Source organism: Pseudoliparis swirei, chromosome 4 (genome assembly GCF_029220125.1).
Source record: "Pseudoliparis swirei isolate HS2019 ecotype Mariana Trench chromosome 4, NWPU_hadal_v1, whole genome shotgun sequence".
Taxonomy (NCBI): domain Eukaryota; kingdom Metazoa; phylum Chordata; class Actinopteri; order Perciformes; family Liparidae; genus Pseudoliparis; species Pseudoliparis swirei.
This window is the reverse complement of record NC_079391.1, coordinates 29,871,383-29,894,302: the sequence shown is the minus strand read 5'-3', so window position 1 is coordinate 29,894,302 and position 22,920 is coordinate 29,871,383. Positions and strand designations below refer to the sequence as shown.

General features: G+C 47.3%; 1 protein-coding gene across 1 annotated transcript in view; it reads right to left on the bottom strand.

Moving 5' to 3' along the window:
* Window positions 1–19,708, bottom strand: part of nav2a (neuron navigator 2a) — a 100,164-nt gene extending 80,456 nt beyond the window's left edge. Inside the window, exon 1 of the mRNA XM_056413684.1 lies at window positions 18,842–19,708. Within this exon, the coding sequence (XP_056269659.1) occupies window positions 18,842–19,063 (222 nt within the window). The 5' untranslated portion in view covers window positions 19,064–19,708. The remainder of the gene's footprint in view (window positions 1–18,841) is intronic.
* Between the last annotated feature and the right edge of the window lie 3,212 nt (window positions 19,709–22,920).

Below are 22,920 nucleotides of genomic sequence, written 5' to 3'. Positions count from 1 at the left end.
TCAACTCCTGCAAAGTCCTTTGCTTTTCACTTGCCTCTTTACATCGGGGCATTTCACACGTGAAACCACTGGCCTGGTCGTGTCTCGCGTCGCATGAAAGCGTGGACGCACAGTCATGTTCACATAATAAAGCTCATTTAAGCCTTGGAAACTGACACAGAGTCAGTCCTTCAGAGCGTGTGACGAGCAGCGGTGACTCACTCAATAGACAGCTGTGTGTGTGTGTCTCTCTCTCCTATTCTCTCTCTCTCCCTCTCATCACACACAAAAACACCAATTTGCTTCACATCCAGCGTTCCCGCAGCCTCGGCTCGCTGAGTCACCGGGCCGGTGTGTGTGTGTGTGTGTGTGTGTGCGAGGCCCGCAGAATGACGGGCGTGACGCACACACACACACACACACACACACAGGGCCCGATCCCCCGCAGCGCGGCGCCGGGGTCGGCCCGGGGCGTCACACTGCGACGGTGCCCTCGAATCGAAGGAGACCGAATGAGTGAGTTTTTTGTGTGCTCGGCTGCAGATGCAGAGGCGGCGTACGCCCCGGCACATGTCACGACAGATCGTGACGGAGGCAGACGGAGGAGCGGAGCAGATGTGCCTTTTGTGCTCCTCGTGGCCGTGTGTGAAGTTCTCCTCTGTCTCACTGTCAGTCAGCCGGAGCCGCCGGCGGAGTCGGCGTACACACGCCGCCGCGCTCGGGCGAGCCTCTCCGTTTCGAGGATATTTGTTTTTTGAAAAGTCGAGTGGGTTTAAACGTTTGTTTTTATGTGAAAATAAGCACAATCGGTCAAGTGCAACGCACGCCTCAAATCAAGCTCCTCGTCACTGTGATCAGAGAGGAGGAATTTCTTGTCTTCACATGTTTTTCCACTAAATGGCTAAAACTAAGTATTTGGTTGTTTTGTTTTTAGCTGGTTGGCAGCACACACAGATGCACAGCCTGTTTAGTTTAGTGCATTATGCTGACGTACAACTGCACCGTATCTTAATTACTCAAAACATTAGGTGAATAAAAATGCCAACCATACGATGATAACATGTCGGTAACCAAAAGCTGATGCTGGCAGCTCTTTTTAAAAGTTAGCGTTGAGCCCTGCTGTATGTTTAGTAAAATACACACAGACAGGTGCAATCCGACAAATACACATTGTTCACACTCAAGAGAAGATATTAGAAATTAGGATAATTTAAAAAACAGTTTAACTCACTAACTAAGACCCACAAAAGACGGATCCTCTAATCCGTCACGCGGCAGCAGAAACATGTTGAATACGTTTTCACACAACCTGGGGTCTCTATATTTTTAGCTTAATAATAATAATGATGATGATGATAATGATGATGTGGTGCTTTTTTTAGTCACCCGGTGACTTTTGAATCTATTTCATAACTGAGGAGCTCAATTTTCTCAACTGTTGAGGACCATTTAGTCTTCCCCTTTGAAGTGCGAACATCACAAGGCACCAGTACAACACCCGGGGTCTGTTCTCACCGCTTTCCGGACACAATTACGCCGATAACTTCGGGACCTACGTTCAGGGCTCCGCAAGCGTCCGAGACGGCGCTGCACTTGAAACGCCGTCGTGAGCTAATCTACCGACAGATGAGCGAGAGGCACGAAGAGAACCGCCGCCGCTGCAAAGGGCTTCCAGAGGGAGCCCGGACTGGAGCGGCTCTCCTTAGAACTCAGGAATTGGCCCTGAAACCAGCGCCGACTGCAGAAGACGTGCTCCGACAGGAGGAATCCACCTTAATGCGCGTCAGGCGTGCAGAGCCTCTTCCACTGGCCGTGTTCGGGGATGTCCAGGGGGGGGGGGGGGGCAAGGAAGACCTCCCTTTCAATCATGTGTTCAACTCAGTGTCTGTAACCTGCCTCTCTGTCAAAAGATAATGTCTCCCCGGCTGCTCCTGGGGATCTGACCGTAACCCTGACATTTCCATTTCAAGCTGACCCTTCCTCTTATGTTTCTGTCATAACTCCCGGGTCCAGTGGGTTAATATCCGGAGCAGATACACAAACACCGTGAATGGTTTCCCAAAGTGTCCCCGTCCGTCCACCTCATGGCTGCTTCAGAATGAACAAGCAACACTCCCTAGTCCATCAACAGGTGGCTCTGAGCCGTAGTAAAGCCTCAATGCATGAATGAACTCCTCTATCCCCCCCCCCCCCGTTAACCCCTCCCATCCCCTCACTGGTTCCTTACCAGTTTGTAGTTCTCGCAGCTGAAGCGGCTGTGGCTCCTGGCCGGCACCCTGAGGCCGCCGCACTCCGCCATGATGAAGACTAACTCATCGGGCTTGAGTGAAGAGCTGGAGATCCATGGACAATCCTGGAGACCCGACGCACGTCACGGAGGCGAAGGTGGAGCGGCTCCATGCAGCCTCCGTCACAGCGCCGCGTGTCAGAGTGAACAGGGCGCGCTCTACTCCTCGTTATACACACCTCGCTCCTTCAGACACTGTTATAACCCTCTCTCTCTCTCTCTCTCTCTCTCTCTCTCCCTCTCTCCCTCTCTCCCTCTCTCTCATTCACTTTGTCTGAGTCAGACACCTTGTCTCAGATCCCTCTTCCTTTAGCGGAAGAGAGACCAGCAACTTAAAACACAGACTTTTTCTCTTTTTGTCAAGGTTTAAATCTACCAAACATCTCGTGCTCGTGAAGCGGAGAGCATACATTGTTCTCAGACACCTCCATCGTGCTCACAGATAACAATTATTTGCCGCAATTAACACTGTTATTCCCTTCGGAAGGAGGAGCGACAGGAGAAAGTGTCGCTGCCTGCTCCTTCGGGTTTTTGAATACTAACCTGAGCCATAAACTGCTCATACAGATGCATTCATGTCCCGTAAATGCTTGTTCCTAACATTGATTCATGTATTACCGACGTGCCATCTCCCCTTGTTTCGTGCTTGCAGGTTGCCATGGATCGTGGTCGCGACCGGATCGCTCACGTCGGTGCTTGTTGCCGTGGTTCTGCTCCGACGCCCACTGCTCCTATTCTGATGAGCATTAGTTATATTTCTATTCTTTTTATCGTTGTTGTTTGCGCATCTCCGTCCCTCCCAACACAACCGGGGCGAGGCAGACGCACACACGCACATCCAGAGCCAAGTTCTGCTCGAGGTATTTTCCTTTTTGAGATAGCTTCTGTTATGTATACAGAAAAGAAAACATATAGCATATAGCGGGTTAGTGTCTTCTTCCTCTGACACACCTGGTGCTCTGCGCTACAGCGGTTGCCCACACACACACCGACAGACATGACACACGCGTGTCACGTGGGAGGCCTCAGATCTCCGTGGAGAGGATTGCACACCTGTTTGAATCCAGCCAGTGCGACCGCTTTAACCAGCAAAGTGATGTGCTCACTGTAACTAACGCCGTCGGCTTATTGGACAGCAGACCCTCGTGACCGTGAACGTCTTTCCGCTGACCTTGATATTGCCCGAACTGCGTCCACATGTTTGTTTACACGAGTCACAATATGATGGGTTTTCTCTGCCATTGTCAGACTTTTGGCTCTGCTCGGAGATTTTACATTTTTGTTAAAGATTCACTGAAATTCCTCCACCTACTTTATCATGTTGCCAGACTTTACTGCTTTTAAACAGAGTGCTGCAATGCGTGACCTATTTTTTTTAGGTCAACCCTGGAAGTCAGCCTCACACTGGTTCCCTTGGACACAAAGCCAACAAGATGCTCCCAATGGATTGTTGTATTGTTGCAGAGGAAACGCTCCGTGGCGAAGACAACTTCATGATACTCCCACGTTTTGTTCAGCTAAATAATCCCCACAAATGAACACCACTTCTGTGGCTTTTGACGCACTGATTGTTGCCATGTATTGCATATGGTGATGCTAGAGTGCCGTAAAAGGGACTTCTTAGCGATCTCTACTGCTGTGGTTTGCGAGGTGAAAGGTGACCTCTGGAACAACCCCTCCCGTATTCTGGCCGCCGAGCCCTCCTGCAGAGTCTCATCGATAAAGACGCTCTCCGTGCCACTGCTGCAGGCGGAGGGCGACATGTGGCGACACATCACCTCTGTCCCAGTCTGGACCGGCTAGCAGATGGCTGCTGGGATAATGATAGATGGACTGATGGACACACTCACTCGCGTAATGGAAGGACACACGGAGGGTGAGGAGTGTTGGATAGCACATCTCACACTTTTCACAGCGTGCGTCACATCCTACATGTATAGAGCCACCCCCTCCCCCCTCTCTACCCAGCTTAAATAAATCAACACTGGGGCGACGGGATCATCGTCTGCACAGGTCTCAATGAACACCAGCAGACACAGACAGATGGCGTCGGAGAAATCCGTGTCCCCGGTCCGTATGAGATGACAACACAGGACTGCAGTCTGCTCGGCCAGCTGCTGGGACGCTTTACACCGGACACAATGACTCCAGGACCAGGGCTCGACCGCAAAACTGGACTGAGGCATATATGAGGGGAAATAGAAGTCAGACGGGGGCTCATCTGCAAAAACAAAACAGAAAGCCTAACAGCTGCAGTGTGGTGGGAGGCACTGCCAACAGTCAAAAAAAAAACATGGAACTAAGTTTGTAGAAGCTGCCGAAATGAAAACTGAGGCTACACGCAACAAGATATCAGCAGGAAGAATGTAAAATACTACGGGACTATGAGTTGTACGCTAACTATACCTCTGGAAGTCGAGCTGAAGCATATTCACACTTGTGTTAAAGTGTAATGTGGATAAATCAGAAAGCTACGCGGTCCTTCAGCACAACTAGTGGCCAAAAGGGGGCTTACATATTTTTTATGACAGGCTGAAATCTGATATTTTTGGAAGCCCACTGTGAGAAAAAAATTAGGATCCTGTAGGTCTTGGCATCTCATATTTATGACTTAGCATTTCATAATATCGACTTACTATCTCATAATTCTGGTTTACACGATTCTCATTTTTTTCTTACAGCGTCGCATTTGGGCTTTCATGGTTATTTTTTGCGAGCTAGAGGCATAAAAAATAAAATTGGATGCACTTTAGGGCGCAGATAGGTTTCCTGTCCTCCAGTGGCCGTGGTTTTCGGGATATGACCCGTCTCTACGATGGAGGCTCGTGTGCGTCTGAACGCAGATCTGCTGTTTGATGCGGTCTATGTGGCTTTTCTGAGGTAATCACAATGAGTTTTGAGACAGGTACTTTATAATTCTTCGGTGCCACGTTTGCGGCTGCCGTTGTTGACACACTTTGGTCCAACAGGCTTTCCGTACTAGTTTAGCCGCGTGATGCAAGAGAAACTACCGAGCGATGCTACTACGATGCTTCAGATGAAAGCAGACAATCTGACGAAGGCACAAGAGAGATGAACTGTGACGAGAGCCTGGAAAGATACATCTTGTGATTATAAGAATATTAGAACAATGATAACAAACACAGACCAATAAGTGGCCCCCCAAAAACAGAGCCCAGTTTGTCAAACCACTTGGGCCGAGATTAGTTGAGAAGCACAAGCAGTATCACGTGTGAGAATGTCTACATGTGATACTGTGTCACGTCCCTGCAGGGGCTATTAGATGTCTGTCCTGTTATCGAGGGAGGAACACGACAACAGAGGGAAGAAACATAAACAGACACATAAAGATAAGGGTTGCTTGAGAAAGAGACCCCTATTCTTTAAATAGTCAGAATCACGTGGAAACCCGCAAACATTTGCCTTCGCCCTAGTTCCTCCTCTCCATCACCGCTGCGGCCGGCTCCCAGAAGGATGCACCGATGGATGTATTTTTTGGTCTGTGGGGCCCCTGGCAGCTACTCCCCCCCCCCCTCCGCTCTCTGTTGGACTCACACAGGCCTCTCAAGTGGCTTTAGCCCACAGAAAGCTGAGACCGGCCGCTCTGAATGAGCCCTCATGTCTCTGTTTGGCACATGAAAGACGTGCGGCTTTGTGAGGCAGAGAGGCCACGCCGCGCTCACGGAGGAACAAAACCACTCGGCGAGCACTTTGGGAAACGGAGTCGCACATCACAAGGCCAAGAGAAGAGGTGTGCATGTGTGGTCATCTGAGATATTGCAAGAAAAATTTACATCGGCACCCCCATAGTGAAAGTTTTGATAGTACGTACGTCAACAATTTACGAACCAATATATTCAGCTTAATCCAGAATATGATAAGATTGAATCGTGAACACGGGACATCTAAATCCCCTAAATTGGCGCTTTGGTTGCTGCACAGTTGAAATGACACAGCGGTGTCTGATCGGGACAGATCCTGGGCCGCGCGGGCCGACGCACACGAGTGCCCAGCGAGTGTTATTAAAGGTGGCTTAGCCTGTTAGACTGTGTGAGTGAACACGGCGTATGCAATGAAGGAACTGATTTCCCTGCGGAGGCAGCTGGATCCACACTCTGCAGCTTCCTTGACCACTGAAGATAATGCAATCTTTAAATTGCTTTGGAATGCATTGTGCGTGTGTGTGTGTACTGTTTCCTAGTAATCACATGCACATCCTGAATTAAACTATGGCCCTTGACCCTTAATTCATGTCATCCCCACTATTTTGGCCAAAGTTGCAGGTGCGATAATGCAGCGTTCAGGACCACTTGGAACTCGATGCATTTCCAACCTCCTACTGGAAAAGGTACAATGGGCCACTCCAAGTTGGAGTCCCCAAATATCCACCAAGAAGCATTTGTCCGGCGTCACACGACAACGAAAGCATCAACTAAAGGACGGCTGCATGTTACCTCGATGGAATGCCAAAAGGTTCATCCATTCTAAAAAATATAATTAAATAAAAGCGATGCTTTGCTGCAGAAAAAATACTATAACCGTTGTCTGGAGCGAACCCAAACTCTGTGAAGATTTCAAATCTCTAGTCAAGATTAAGGTCAAATCACACTTTGCTCAATCAATACGGTCATCAAAATAATAATTGGAAATACAAAAGAGCATTAAATGAATGATGTGGTGTGTGTGTGTAAAACTGTAAAGTACAGTATTACACACACACACACACACACACACACACACACACCGTACATACATGACAACTACACCATATAACTTCAATAAAAACAATTACGGTTCCATTCAGTTTTCTTAATGCTCTGTGTGTGCTGGCACGTCTATGATCAGGATTACACACATAAATCCCACGTTTTGATTTTCGCTGCATGCGGTCCCGTGTTGACGTCGGGACCGCGACCATCAAATAATCAATATGGAACAGAGAGTTGTGGACATCGACTACACTTCATAATAAAAGGAAAGGTCATTTTAATTTCTGGAAGTGTGTGCACATGCTCAAGTGTGTCTGCCTGTAATCCTCTTGTCATTCTCGCTCCCTCTGACACACACACACACACACTCACTCACAGACACACACACACGCGCGCTGACCCCTGTGGCCCACCGGCATCCCGTCAGTCATGCTGTGTGGAGGTTAGCGGTGTGTAATTAAACTAGCCTTCTTATCGGCTCATCTCTAGACGGGTAATAACCTCCTCTGCTTCCATCTCCCCTTCCTCTGTGTGCCGTCAGATCCAGATAAGGGCGATGGCGGAAAGAGAGAGAGAGAGAGAGAGAGAGAGAGAGAGAGAGAGAGAGAGAGAGAGAGTCCCATCCATCTGTGTTGTGTGTAAACTCAACAGGGTGCTCATCATACAAACTATTTGTTATTAAATCTGCTGCTTCCTACTTTTCTCACAGCCAGATCTTTTTTCTTCTTCTTCTCCATCATTGATTCGCCCCGCGGGATCTCTCTCTCTCTCTCTCTCTCTCCGCACCTGACCGCCTCTGTATTTTATCACAGCGTCCCAGACCCTGTTGAATATTTACCATCGCTATTGGAACTCATATCACATCCAACAGCCGGCCACCAGGCAGAAGCCAAGACTGTCCCTTTTCTTATAAATGCTTGATAAGGAGAGTGCACACATGAACCAGCACACATGAACGCGCCACGCAAAACTCTTGTTGAAGTTTTTTTTAATCGCTACGCCAGTTTAAAAATGTCCACGCTGACATCAAAGCGAGGCGAGTATCAGGTGAGGGCGAAAACAACCGGGACGCACGCCTTCAGCACTTTCCCTCTGATATTTAAACGACCGCCGCAAATCCATCGCGTGCCTGCAATCCAACACCGGAGCTGCTGCGCGGCTCGGGGGTGATGAGCCGAGCGTTTTCGCTGATACGTAAACATGTGACATGTCCTGAGGCTGCAGCGTCGGGCACGAGAGGCGGGATGACGACGTGAACACGCGGTTGATAAAAAGGACGGTCAACAACAGAAACGCTGCTGGAACGGCGTTTCAAAACGTCACACGCAAAAGAAAAGAGGTGAGGCGCCGTCGTTTCTTTAACTGCCCCCCTGGTGTTTGACCTGGAAGTGTTCGGCCTACCAGTTTCATGGTGACATTGTTCTGCTCCCAGCGGCACGGCATCAAACTCATGTTGCCTCTCGCAGCGTCCGTCCCTCGGAGACACCTGCCTCACACCGAGGAGGACCGATGGTTGGCCGGCCGGGCCCAAATATGAGCCATCAGAACCAGGTTCAGACTACAGCTGGACCCCCACTGAGCTGCAGCTAGACAACAACAAAATCCACGGGGGTGTAAAAATAAAAAATAAATAAAAAAAGAATCCAAGAAGGAGGTTGCAGGTTTGAATGAGTGCAGCATGAAGATCCAGAGGAAGTGGGAGCGCTGCTGCTTGCTCAAGCCCCAGCAGGTCTCTGTGTGCCTGAGAGGGGGAGGGAGGGAGGGAGGGAGCTCAGTGCCTCCAGCTTCTCTCCACCCACTCCGGGACACGGAGGAGGGAAAAATAAACGCAGGAGGCGAAAGGCAAGAGGAGCTCCGCGGCCTCTGCTGCTGCGGCTCTGAGAGGAAGCCAAACCAAACGCATCAAGGAGGAGGAGGAGGAGGAGATCCCCTCTTCCCCTCCTCTTTCGCCCACGGCAACACAGTGTGCTGTTGCTCTTCAATGGACCATCGCTCATACGCGGAGCAGAAAGGAAGAGAAAAGAACAGACCTCTTCAGCTCCTTGCCCCCATCCCCCGATAGTGGAGCCCCTCGTATGACAGGAAGAAAACAAAACATGTGAACACTTTTGTGAGGACAAAAAAAGGGATGATCAGCGCACCCCTTGATAACAGATGAGGGACTTAGCGGGAAGTGCAGAGCTCAGAGGCCCAAACCGCAGCGCATTCAGCGCTAAGCGTCTCTTTTCTATTTATTATTTCTTAAACCAGCTCCTCGGCTGTTAAAAAAAGACGGGTTTTATTTCCCCCCGACCGGAGCCGGAGCAGTCCGGCCTCTGATCAGCCGTCACCCACATCACATCGCAGCAGCTGCGTGTGTGTATTTATGTTCATGTGTACAGTGGGGGACCTAACCTAAGCATTTATATGTGTGTGTGTGTGTAAGAGCACAGGATGCCCTCCGTTTGAGCGCAATCCAAGCCCCTGTATACACGCACACACACACGCACTCACAAACCACCAAGCGACCACAAATTACAAGCCGAATTTACATTTTGGGAAAGGCCCAAGAATTACAGAAAGTTCCCACAGTCGGGGGATGCGTGATCACTTCCAGCAGGCGGTACACAAGCGCGCTCGGCTCCACGATACGACAATAAGCCGGCAGCCATGTCGACCCCATGAAGTAATGATCTGTGAGGTTTTTCACGGGAATAAATGTTTGTTTTGCTTCTCTCCTGCCAACAGCAATGCAAGTTAGTGGCTTCATGACAGTCGTTAGACTCATTGTCTGGTGGGAAATGATGCATTTTATGTCTATAAAAAAAAAGAGACATTTGCAGCTGTGTTGCACATCAAGGTGTTCCGCTGGCAGCGAATTTACCCAGAACTTCACCAACAACACGCCGAGACCGGCTTCCTGCGGTTAGAGTTTGGACTTGCGGTTTGCAGTGCATTATGGTTGCAAATGTGTGCATGTACGGTAGCCGCCGTAACGAAATGAGAAGAATCTGAGAATATCCAATGAGGAGGACGTCACAATGAAAAGCTGGAGAGGCTTTGAGCTAAATGCGTTAGCATTAGCTTCATAAGCTATGAAGTCGGGCGGCAGTCGGAAAAAAGGCCCAAAAATGATGTTCCGTGTCTTTTTTTCTCACCACATTTCCTCGACCTCGATGGAAAACGTCATGTGAAGGATCATTTGTAAAGACCTCGGAAAGCCGCAAAGGAATTGTGGGACAAAATGATCTCCATTCCTTTGGTAGAAGAGTCCAGCGGACCCGATGCTAAAGGAGTGACAAAGCATCAAAGCTTCCTTCCTTAGCAACGAGAGATCAACCTGCAGTTATCATGAGATACTTTGATGCATTTCAATCAGTTAAGAACTTTCCGAGCAAAAAATAAAACATTATACTGCAGCCCAAGAGTAACATTTACCAGGGTCATCATCTTATGTTAGTGGTTAGCATGCTAACTTTTGCTAATTAGCGCAACAACATTAAAAAACTACATCTGAAGCGGATTAAAATGTCAATAGTTAACAGACAACCCACAGTGTAGTTGTTGAGCTATTTATATCTAAAGCAAAGTGCGAGTGCGGCTGAATCACAGCATCAAGGAGCAAAAAGCAGGTTATCTTTACGGATGGAAATCAAACAAGACTCGTTTTTTAAATAGCAGCTAAAATCGCACATGTGGTACTTTTTCCTGTATTTCACACACCGCAGGAGGAAGAAGCCCTTCCACTCGGCCGACCACGCCACGGAAAACCATCGGTCCCCCCACTGCTCCTCCTAACCAGCATTGATTTAATGACATTCTGGCTCTTCAAGAAGAGAACATGTCAGCATTTAGTGTTTGTGTTTAACAGTTTTAGCGCAGGCCTTCAACAAGCTCATTAAGTGCCGCCGCAGTGAATGGGCCGAGTCGGGCTCCTTTCACAGTCCCAGATCAACCTCAGTGTGTCGGGGACAATGGGGGGAATGGCCCCGCCAGGGAGAGCCTTTTGTTTTGGGGGAACCCCCCACCTAAGAGCTTTTGAGGCTGCGGAGGGAGATTGGGGGCGGGGGTGGGGGGTTTGGGGAGGCCCTGCTGCCTGGCTGTTCCCGTTGTGGGTGAGCGATGGGGGTGAGGGACATATGGACTCGCTCGGGGTAAATAGACAAGCACAAAGGCGATGGGCCGGGGGGCTGCTGCGGAGGCAATGGCACACTGACGACTTCATCTGCCTTTTTATTGACTTCTGCTATCAAATTATGAAACTGATTGGAACACTTTCGGTCCACGGATGGCATCTGGGCCTGGTTGCCATGGCTACCAGCTGACCACCACCATTTAAACTCATCAGTGCTTCCCGTAAAGTGAAAGACGGTTAACCACAACTTAGAAATCTATTCGCAACTTGATTTACATTTTTTAGATAATATATATTTTTTCTTCTTTTTGGACTCACAAACTCAAAGTTTTGAAGAGACAATAAATTAAATGAATTTAAACCGTTAAAAAAGCAAAACTAAAGCTCTTGTTTCACGGCTGTTATCCAATATTGATGATGCAGCGCATATCCATTCTTCGGCCAGATGGTTGAGATGTAATTACCCCAAAAATATGTTTGTCTCGTATGCACCCTGTTCGTGTGTGTGTGTGTGTGTGTGTGTGTGTGCGTGTGTGTGTGTGATATGTAGAGACTCTGTGTGTTTACAGTCAGTGAAAAGCTTTTTGAGTTGGCAGATTAACAGCCCCATCTTCTGATTCAACAATTATCAGGGAAGCTTAAAGGCCGCCTGTGTCAACTGAGCGAGTGTAAACATGCAGAGCAACAAACACACACACACACACACACCTCGTTGAAAACATAAAAATGCTCCATGAAGCCGAGATGAGAAAATCCATCTTCTCTCCACGAGTCTGTTTACACTGAGGATTCACAGCTGAGAACCTGCGCAGCTGGAAGGAGCCTGCAGTTTGAACCGCTGACTGCAGGGTGTCATATTCAGGTACGATATGAAGCTCTGCTGCACGTCGAGGTGATGACAGCCCGATGAAGTCGACAGTGGCAGGTGAAATAAATCTAACGAGCTTAGAGAGGCAGCTTGAGAAGTCGTCTCAACATGCAGCGCCGTTTTCTCTTCTAAATCCGCGGGTTAGTTAAACATTAAAATCAAGGTTTGTTTACATCGCTCATGTTGCTTCCCCAAATGTCGCCGTGACAGCCAATCTCAGCGATGAGGAAACACTGATAACTGACTAACTATGAACCCAAATTGTCATAAAAAAACAATTTGTGTAGCCATTCAAGCTTCGTAATGCAGTTGTACAATGTGGTGACCTGCTCTTATAAATGTTATGATATACTTAATATATACATCCAGACACGTATTCTATTTATAAAAGAATAACTTCAGATTTTTGTAAAGAACTTCTATGTTTCATTTGAGCAGGTTAACTAATGTGATGGTGATCAGATGGTGAATTATGGTCACGTCCAATCACATTGTTCTCATATTGTATGTGTGTATTTAATAAGCGGTACACCGTTTTTCTGTGTTTTCCGGCTTTCTACAAACAAATTCAGATTTATTTCCTCTGCTAGATCCCGAGAGTCCTCGTTCTGATTCGCTGCATCGAAACCTGACCAGCAGGGCGTCCCCGTCTCTCGTGAAGTTATCCAACCTGCCTCTCGGTCCTGGTTGACCCCCCCGGACACGGGCCTCTGGGGAGGGGGGGGGGACCCCCAGCCCCGCTGACCTCTCCTCCTTTTTTTCTCTCCACACAGCCTTCTGTTTCCAGACAGAGATGGAGCTGATTGCGTTAGTCTAACCGCAGATTCCCCGGGGGGCGGCGCTCAAAATGACCCGTTTGTCTGCGCTGACCGGCTCCCTGTAACAACGAGCGCAGAGGGAAGCAGACAAGGAGAGAGTCTGAGGAAAGGAGGGCACCTTGTGTGTGTGGGGGGGGGGGATCAATGGATGAAGGTTGACTCAAGAGAAGCAGATGCCCGGCCTGAATAATATGGTTACGTCCTCAGCCATGACCTCACACAGGAAGGCGAGGGGACAGCCACACAGGAAGTGGAATCTGATCGAGACGCATTAGGCAGAGATGAGATCATTACAACGGGAGCCAACTGCCATTTGATCATGTACACCCCTCCCTAAAAAACAGAGCCCAAACTGGAACATTTTATCTTGAATTATTTGTATTTTTAGGAGCTATCGAACATAATATGAAAAATTTAAAAGGTAGACATGAAACTTTGACACCTTTTATTAAAATTCCTTCTGCAGAAAAATGATTTATTGAGAACAAAATGTCTTTTTTACGGCCAGCCCCCCCCCCCCCCCCCAAAAAAACAACCCTGAAAAAAGATCTCTTCCTACTCTGAAACGGTAACTTTGAGGAAATAGGAACAGATATTCTTGGATAATATATTTTCAAGCATTTACCCTTTTGGATCAAAGTGATATATCGATACTATACAAACTTTATGATTCGAATTTTGTTCAATTGAATAAACAGTGTTTAAAAAAGAAAAAATCTAATTATAAAACAGAAATTTCTTCTAAGAAGTTGACGGTAGTCGTTTTATTTCAAAGCTCCTCTGGTCCCAAAACAACACGGCTCCAGTTGTCATGAAATATGAAATCAAATTTAACCGACGCTACAACTGAAACATGAACCCAGAGTCAACGCATCCTGGAGTAAAGTTGGATGTAAAAATTCAACAAATCATTCAATATCTGAAAAACTCCTGCAGCAAAGACGGCACAGGTCAATGTTTTGTTGTTGTTGTTGTTGTGCCCTTTCGCCTCTGGAAAGCTGCTTAGGTGGCTACTCGCGGAGCACCCTCAGATAAAAGCCACAGACTTCAGGTCTGCTGCTCTCTGCCCGTCTGACCGCTCCCCAGTCCGCCTGAGAGTGAAGCCCGCGCTGCCTCGGCGAGTCGGAGAGAGGTGCGTTTGTGTTTGTGCGTTTGTCGCTCTCATCGACGGCAACGCGGGCTTCCTCCTGTCTGACGCTGATTGTGACACGTGTGCGTTCGCTGTTGGGCCGAAAACCTCTTATCTCCATAGTGTCAGCTTTCAGGACCCCCCCGCCCCCTCCCGCCCCCGAAAAAAAGATTGTTTTCAGCGTGACAAAAAGAAGCCGTCGTTGACGTTTTAAAATGAGGCTTTCGCCGGACGACCACGCCAGACACGACCACAAAGTGATGAAGCGCACGAGTTGAATCCACGAGGATCGCTTACGAGTCCCAACGAGACGTGTGCCTCTTTGTTTTTGTCCTGTGCTCTTTGTCTGATCTCCTGCAGTCTGTTAACACCTCTGCACAATGAGCTCTCCAACAATGAGTCGCTAAAACATCCATTAAATCTGGCTTTAACTTGAATCTCCGCCAGAGGAGACATATGTGTACGTGTGGCCCTTTGTCATGGAAATACATGTAAAAAAAAAAGGAGCAATATAGTCACTCAGACCCCCCCCCCCCCCTCCCCACACTCAATCTGTCCTCCTGCTCCGGGCGGGCGGGAGGACATTAGCAATCCAATGCAGCACGGTGTTGCTCTGCCTTTCACTCTCACCTGCTGGGCCGGGTTCTCGGGGGACTCTCGCTGGAGCCATCAAATAAAAGTCATTATTGCCTTTCACAGGATGCTGGAGGAGGAGGAGGAGGAGGAGGAGGAGGCATGAGAGAGCTCTCTTCTCTGGGTCAATGGAGATGGTCTTAAAGGTCAACGCCAACATTTGCCGACTGAAGGTGCAGATATGAAATCACTTCTTTTTTTCCTTCTTTTTTTACATTTAAACCATGAAAGAACGGCATGATTCTGTATCGTTGGTATGGCTGCAGGTCTATGGATCATTGCCATGATCAAGTAATCTCTTAAATATAGTCAGAAAAGGTCAAAAAGCTCCAATTCGACGACTCGAGAGGAAATCTTTAAAATGCTTGTCCCTGCCGTCACAGTTTCATCTTTTGGTATTGGTATTAAAACAATACCTTGGTATTAAAACAATACAGAACCAAGGAGGAGGTTCTCTATTCCCACATGAAATTAAACAAACGCTATCGCCTTCTGCCTCCGACCGATGGAATTGTTTTGAGTTATCAACTGTTTAAAAGGCGGCAATCTCAAAGATTTTCATTTTTATTAAATGAGTGCAACACAATGTGGGGCTGAGCCTATAACCCACTTATGGACGTATTGCAATAGTTCTGTATTTGCCGTGTACTTGCGGCCTCATCATTGTAAAAAAAACACTAAAATGGGACTATGCTCACAATACGGACAACTTGAAGGTCGTGATCAACTCTAATCATCGAGAATTGTTCTGAAATCTTAAGGATTGACATTTTAAAGCTATTCATGTGTATTTAACGTACAGATATTACTTCAAGAATGACATTTTACATGGATGAATAACTCACTAAATGTATCGTCAGTGCCGGTTTTCTTGCCCGGTTTCAACCAAATGTCCGTATATCAAGCCTAATCTCTCCCCTCCATCTCCATGGATCCCTAGTTTGCCATTAAGGGTCATTTAATTAGCTGAATCCATAACGCATTAAATGAGTTCACACGTAGCGCCGCGTATAGCGGCGGGTTCACGGTCAAACCAATTCCCAGAGTGAAATTACAACCAATTTGAATAATTAAAATAAAAATAATGGAGGAAGTTGAATTAATAAAGCTGATGAATCTACCACAAGTTGATGATTTAATACCCAGATCTCTTCTCTCCGGAAAACTGTGGATCCATGGTTTATTTACAAGACAATCATCTGAGTAAATGTTAACAGAGGTGACCTCGCGACCCGCTTCGCTATGTTTTTGTGCGATTGGTGTTGAGTTCCCAGGCCCAGACGAGCTTCTATAATGAGTCTAATAAAGGCCGTCTTTACACAGAGCCTTCATCTGGAAAGATACTTATTAAGATAGGAGCTCCTTATCTCACCGGCACACAGACACATCTCCCTCTGTGTGTGTGTGTGTGTGTGTGTTCATTCATGACTTATGAAGGACTGCGCACGCTCCACGTAGAATCAGAATTTATTCTCCAGGCTCTCCTGCTGTGTGTGTGGCTTTCAGAGATTCGGCGTTTGAACCTTTTCCACTTTTTCGAAGCGGTAGCTGAGAACTAATGAGCTGGCAACAATGAATGGAGAAAGAGGAAAAACATATAAAAATGAAAGAATGAGAAATGAGAGAGAAACAAAGAGAAAGGTGGTCGGGGGATAAAAGTGAGGCATCCAAGATGAATGGAGAAGCTGTGGCCTTGAATGACTTGCACACATCTCTCTCTCTCTCTCTCTCTCTCTCTCTCTCTCTCTCCCTCCCTTCCTCCCTCCAGTGTTTGTGAATGGGCTCGGATGTAGTGTACATAAACAGCCACTGGAGGGCAGCAGAGTATCTTTGGAAGGCTTTGCACTCCCTGTAATAACAGTCTGGTATAAGGTCAAAGGTCACAGCAGCTTGTCATTTCAATTATTGCCACACCAGAGACAGAAAGGCAACACACACACACACACACACACACACACACACACACACACACACACACACACACACACACACACACACACACACACACACACACACACACACACACACACACACACACACACACACACACACACACACACACATGAACATACACACACAGCAAACAGCTTTAAATACCATTATCACATTTCCAGACTATCACCTTCACATTAAATTGTGAAGATTGTGCTAGACTTTACACTTTCTCTCACTCACACACACACACACACACACACACACAGCTAAGAGCTCAGCATTATAGATTAACTCTTTGTTACAGGTGTACACGGCGTGTTTGTGTCCAGCTGGACGTCTGTGAGGAGCAGGAGTCCCGTCAACGCTCGGCCGCGCCTCCTCTAATCCTCCAGATACCAGCAAACAGGTCCCTGAGGCACATCTTGTTTGACCTCTGCTTCAGCCAGTTTCCTGCATTTCCCAGAATGCCTGGTAAAAAAATAGCAATCCCTGGATAAATCCATGGTGTATATGCGTTTCATGAATGTTTCCTTCTTTCTTTACTCTTCTTCCTGTTGTCTGTGTTAGTTCAACTTTTAGATTTAAATCTCAAAAGACAATCCTGGTTCAATAAAGGGGAAATTATTTTAAAAAACTGATCGTAAGAGCAACAGGATACAATGTGACTCAAACCTCAACCCACTCTGGCAGGAACTGGTCTCTCCACCTGAGGGATTTCTCTCCCTGTACGATCGCTGGTCGTCAGTGGGATACGTTTCTGCCCTTGTCCAGATTATTAAACTGAAAGGAAGAGTCTTGACACATCGTGTCTCCCAAAGAAACCATCACAAACATAAAGCAGCCTCCCTCGTCTCATCTCACTTTGCCCTCAGTGCAGATTGGATTCGCTCGGAGGAGCGATGATGTCTCTGCACCAAATCAGCATCGCCCCTCGTGCCTCAGGCCTTCCTCTCGTGAGTCGGTCTCCGGAGGGAAGCCGGGCCGACGATGAGGACGATAGAACTGAGCGATGAGGCCACTAACACTCCAGCCCTCCAGCAGTTATTGCTCCAGCCGAGCAACATAATGTACACCACTGTAGAGCAGCAGGTGATGCTCTTGCCTGGACATTCAGAAAACACTTAAATGCGCGCCACACACACACACACACACGCACACACACACACACAGTCAGGAGTGATGGATTTCAACACGTGACCGCAATATCCACATCACTGCTGCTGGTCAGGGAGGTCAAGGGTTAACCCAGCCGGGGGGGTGAAGACGGCTGCTTCATCAGCACCACGAGGATGGAGAGGAAAAAAAGGACACAGAGAGAGAGAGAAAGTCACGGAAAGTAGGTCAGTGAGAAAAAAAAAATGCGATTAGCCACCAAACAAACGCCACCAGCAGTGGACGCATGCCGTGTCCAACTGCGCAGCGCTCCTGCATCTTCTCCTCACGCGATCATCATCATCATCATCATCATCATCATCATCATCATCATCATCCTCCTGAATAACAACGGTTGCTGGACGCCTCTGTGGCTCAAAGTCCATCTCACTGTAAAGACAGTTTGCCAAGTGTGCACATGCTGGCTCTCTATTACACAAACACACACACACACACACACACACACACACACACACACAGACACCTCGTTCCCTTCACTGCCTTACATGGCGCTAAGAGCCGTCCCTCGCGCCGCTGCAGCCGTGTGTGTGTGTGTGTGGGGTTGCTAAGTGCTGCCAATGTTTCACACAAACACAGCAGGACAGCCACCCTGATATGCCGCTACGCTGCCATCCTGGACGGCTCCTTCCAGGAATATGACCAGATTTGGCTTTAGCATTTCTGTTGTGCTGAACCAAGCCAGAAGAGGGGGGGGGTCGGGCACTGAAACGATGTGTGCTGATTTACAAGAAAAGGTGATCAATCAAAACAGACCCCCTCCTCCTCCTCCCCACGACTGAGGAGACAAGAGGCACAGGAACACGTAAACACACCTGCACAACGTGAAGTGATTGACGAAGACCGACGGTCATCAGTTATGGCAAAGTGACCTTTCCTGCAAAGATGGAACGTCTTCACATGTTTACACCGGACGGACTCGGGGGTTATGAGTCTCCGACATCATTTAATTCTTGTCCGACAGTAAAATCCCTGACTTGTAATAGAAATAATAAACTGCTGTAACTATTAAATAAACCCCAGATACCTGCTGACCTCTGGACAGACCATTGAAGGTGGGAGGCAGACGTCAGCAGTGTCCAGAATGAAGTCAAACACACATTGCCTCTGAGTAGGAGGAGGAGGACGGAGATCTAATGAAAGAGTGCATATCAGTGGGGTCAAGTGGGTGGATGGAGGGGACCGCTTTACATCCTGACCTGAGAGTCTTCTCTATCCTCTGACCCCGGTGCGAAGCTCCTCGGGGGTCCTGCGTCCATCTGCTGGCCCGGCGAGGGGATGTGGTGGATCTTGAGGGGCGCCGCAGGCAGAGCCAGAGCCGAGGGCCGGCTGTGGTTCTGGGGGATGGGCAGGGCGCTGTGCACCGGTTTGGGTTTGGGGAGTCCCGATTTCATCTTTGAGGCCACCAGGATGGCCGGCATCGTCTCCCGGCCCGCCCGGCGACCGCACGCCCCCCTCCCGCTCACGCCGAGTTTGGAAATTCTGCCACTTAGTCAGCGAGGCTGCTCGTTAAACTCACATGTGGTCCGGCTACTTCTGTTCCAGATTGAAGAAACACGTGTGCACTTTGCACCTGATCCACCGCCTAGGAAAATGTGTGGAATTTGTCGGTGTCCCAGTCTTTGATGCTCCTGCTGAGCTGAGCTCCCTCAACATGCAGTGTGTGCGGGGGCTTAAAACCCTCAGATTCCACCTGTTTAGAACCTAAAGCTCTTTACAAATCCTCCTCACAGTGTTCTGTAAAAAAATAATAACACAATAAAAATGTGTCCAGGTGGGAATGAGAAAATCACCTCGGCGAAAGAGTCCAGGAAAGGGAATCAAAGAGTGCACTTTCCTCTTGGAGGATTCCCCAGAGCGACTGTTCCCTTCCACTTGTTTTCCAGCACCGAGTGAGAGTCAGCGATCGGATCCTACAGAGCGGTTCCTCTCCCACAGAGCTTCGCTAATTACACCGTCGCTTCCAGGATGACAGGAGGGAGGACGGAGCTCCGTCGAGGAGAGATGGAGGAAGGAAGGAAGGAAGGAAGAAAAAAAAGAAGGACCAGGCAGGCAGTGACGACTCCGAGGCGACCGCTCGCTCCAACGACCGCTCGGCTTGTGGCTCCGCAGCCGCTCTGCCTCTCCCTCTAAGTCGCATGGAGCAGCAGGTGTGGCTTAGATCAGGACCGACATATGTGGAGTAAAGCTGGACTCATTCACTCAGCGTGCTCCTCCAGCCTGCCCCTTTATTCCTCCGCACAAAGATGCCCAACTCGGGGAGGCATTTAATCCCGTTTTGGGTTCAATGGTTCGCCAATTCGTCGGGATAATTTAGTTTGCTCGTGAAGGACGGGAATCCCACGAGCAATTAGTAACTACGTCTTGGAATTAGGCAAATCACTCCGGTACCCGTGTGGGTCACATTACAAACATGTGCCTTCAGAAGCAGGGAACACATCCGTCTACTTTGAGATGCATTTTTTGATTGATGAAAAGAAAAAAAGGATTTATGGGGTAATTTAAAGAAAAGCCTAACATCGACGTAAAACAACATCTACACTATGGAGTGGACGGTGTGTTTCAAAGCCTTTTGTCTGGTATTTTGTCCGTCTCCATCCTGGTGAGTGAACAGAAGTGAACCAGTGATCAGAACTAATGGTCTATTTGACTCTTAATGGGACCATAATCCACTAAATAAACATAACACTGTATTGAAGACTTGCAACTAGCATGTTAGACCATAAATAAACCCATGTTTACAATGTTTACAGAGGAAATAAATAAAGTGGGAACTGAGATAATTTTCTGTTTAGAAACAGACTTTTGTTTTCAACCAGAGGAGTCGAGTCGTCCCCTGATGGTCAGGAGAGAGAATGCAAGTTTAAGGCACTTCAACATCGGCTTCACTCAGCAGTAGAGGTTTCTGCCTGGTCTATAGCCTGGTTTATAGCCTGGTCTAAAGCCTGGTCTAAAGCCTGGTTTATAGCCTGGTCTAAAGCCTGGTCTAAAGACTGTTATAAAGCCTGGTCTATAGCCTGGTCTATAGCCTGGTTTATAGCCTGGTTTATAGCCTGGTCTAAAGCCTGGTCTAAAGCCTGGTCTGAAGACTGGTCTATAGCCTGTTATAAAGACTGGTCTAAAGCCTGGTCTAAAGCCTGGTCTAAAGCCTGTTATAAAGACTGGTCTATAGCCTGGTCTATAGCCTGGTATAAAGCCTGGTCTAGCATGCTGATTTATGTATGCCAAACTAGCACTGAGAGTTAAAGAGCCTCTAGCATGGCTGTGTTTTAAAAAAAAGTCTGTGTTTTAAAGGAAATGTTTACAAGAGTACTGTATGTTTAAAAAGATGTGACAATAAACAGAATGTTCTAAACAAACGGATGAAGTGATGAAGTCAAATCGCTCATCCAAACAGGAGTCAGTGTAGTAAGTTGTCAGTTGGATCACATCAGTGCGTCATGCTTGGAGAGCTGCTTCTTCCTTTTCAGGAAGTACAGTGTACCCGGCACTGCCACTGCACATGTTGTATTAATAGACTCTCTCCTCTGTGTTCTCTCCCTCTTCTCTTTCTGCTGACTCGATCAAGTCTGTCCCTTTTTAAATATGAGGATGGCCAATTAGTGGCCGAGTGTCGGATCAGCCGGCTTAGTGAAGCCTTGACTCTAATCCGGCTGCAGAACCAGAAACAAAAAAGACAGGGCAGGGAAGGTTCTGCATTTTCTACTTTTCTCTTCAGAGAAGAATTAACATACAGATTTGAATGTAAATCAACATTTTTCCAACAGTTCAGATCATTTTTACTGCCTTCAGATTCATGTGTATGTTCAGGGCAGTTTAACAAAACTCTGACAGTTGGTTCACTTGGCCAGATGAGACACGCACACCTGATCACATTGAGACGTCTCCAAAGCCAGTAGCTTCTGAGGAATAACGAAAGGACGCATGTAGGGCTGGAGATAACAATCATTTCTATTCATCTAAAGATTATGTTCTTCGTCGTTTGGTGCTGGAACTGTCACACATGGGGAACGTTTTCCGATTGAACCCAATGTGACTTCATCGAATTGCTTGTTTTGTCCGATCAACATTCTAATCCCCAAATATACCCAGGTTCACCGCCACGTCAGACAAAGAAAGGGTGTATCGTCACTTTTAAGAAGCTAGGACAGGAGAATGTTGTCAAGACATTTCACTTTGTCATTGGAGCCGTGAAGGTCTCTCTCAAATGTCCTTCATCATAGATAGATAGATAGATAGATATATACTTTATTAATCCCCAAGGGGAAATTTGTCGTCACAGTAGCAGCACCAATAAACTAAACACACGAGAAAAAATATAAAATATAAAATATAAAAAACAGGGATGAAAGATATAGATGTATACAAGTAAAATATAAAATACACATCATCGAGAAGAGACACTGTGGTCATGTGGAGATATTTCACTGGATGAATGACAACTCTGATCTGCAGGCGGGGCCAGATGAATCAATAGTTTTGTAATCTTTTTTAAAACCAGGCAAGTCATAAAGAAAAAAATATTATTTACAACGGCGGCCTGAAAAAAGCTAAAGGGGGGGGGGATATCGGGGCTTAAATCGATAGTCATTAAAGTGTATTTGTGCCTGAAATTCATGGCTACAAATCTCCATCTTAACGAGCCATTTACTCTTTCTTGAAATGACAAAATGAGAAAGCGTGGTAAACACAGCGGCCGCTCGCCACGATCCAACGCAAACAAATTACCAGAAATCACCGGCGTCAGAGAAAAGAGAAGCCGGTGAGTCACTGAACAACGTGGGACGCTTCTCAGTGTTCCAGTTCAGTGTGGAAAGCATCCGCTGGGTTCACACTGCAGCTAGAGCGGAATTAGTGAAAGTACAGATGGACACACACACACACGGACACACACACACACAAACTCTTAACATGGAGCAATAAATTAATCCAACAGAGGATGTGTTTAGTATGTTAATCTTAATCCTGTTACAATAATCCTAAATTATGTTAATACTAATATCTTATTATGATTCGGTGTGGTTTAGGTGTGTGTGTTTGTGCGTGTGTGTGCGTGTGTGTGCGAGCGCTGACGTAATGCCGGGGGTCCAAACATTTGAAACTGTTTGCGATTATAAATTTGCGGGTCCGGTTATTTTAATCAACGCCAAAGTCAGACGGCGTTTATTTTACACATTTCTTCTGGATTGTGGATGTTTGACAACATTCATCTTTCAGACCTTTTTTTTTTTGCTTGACATTTATGTGGTAAATTTGCTTCATGCTGCAGATCACACCG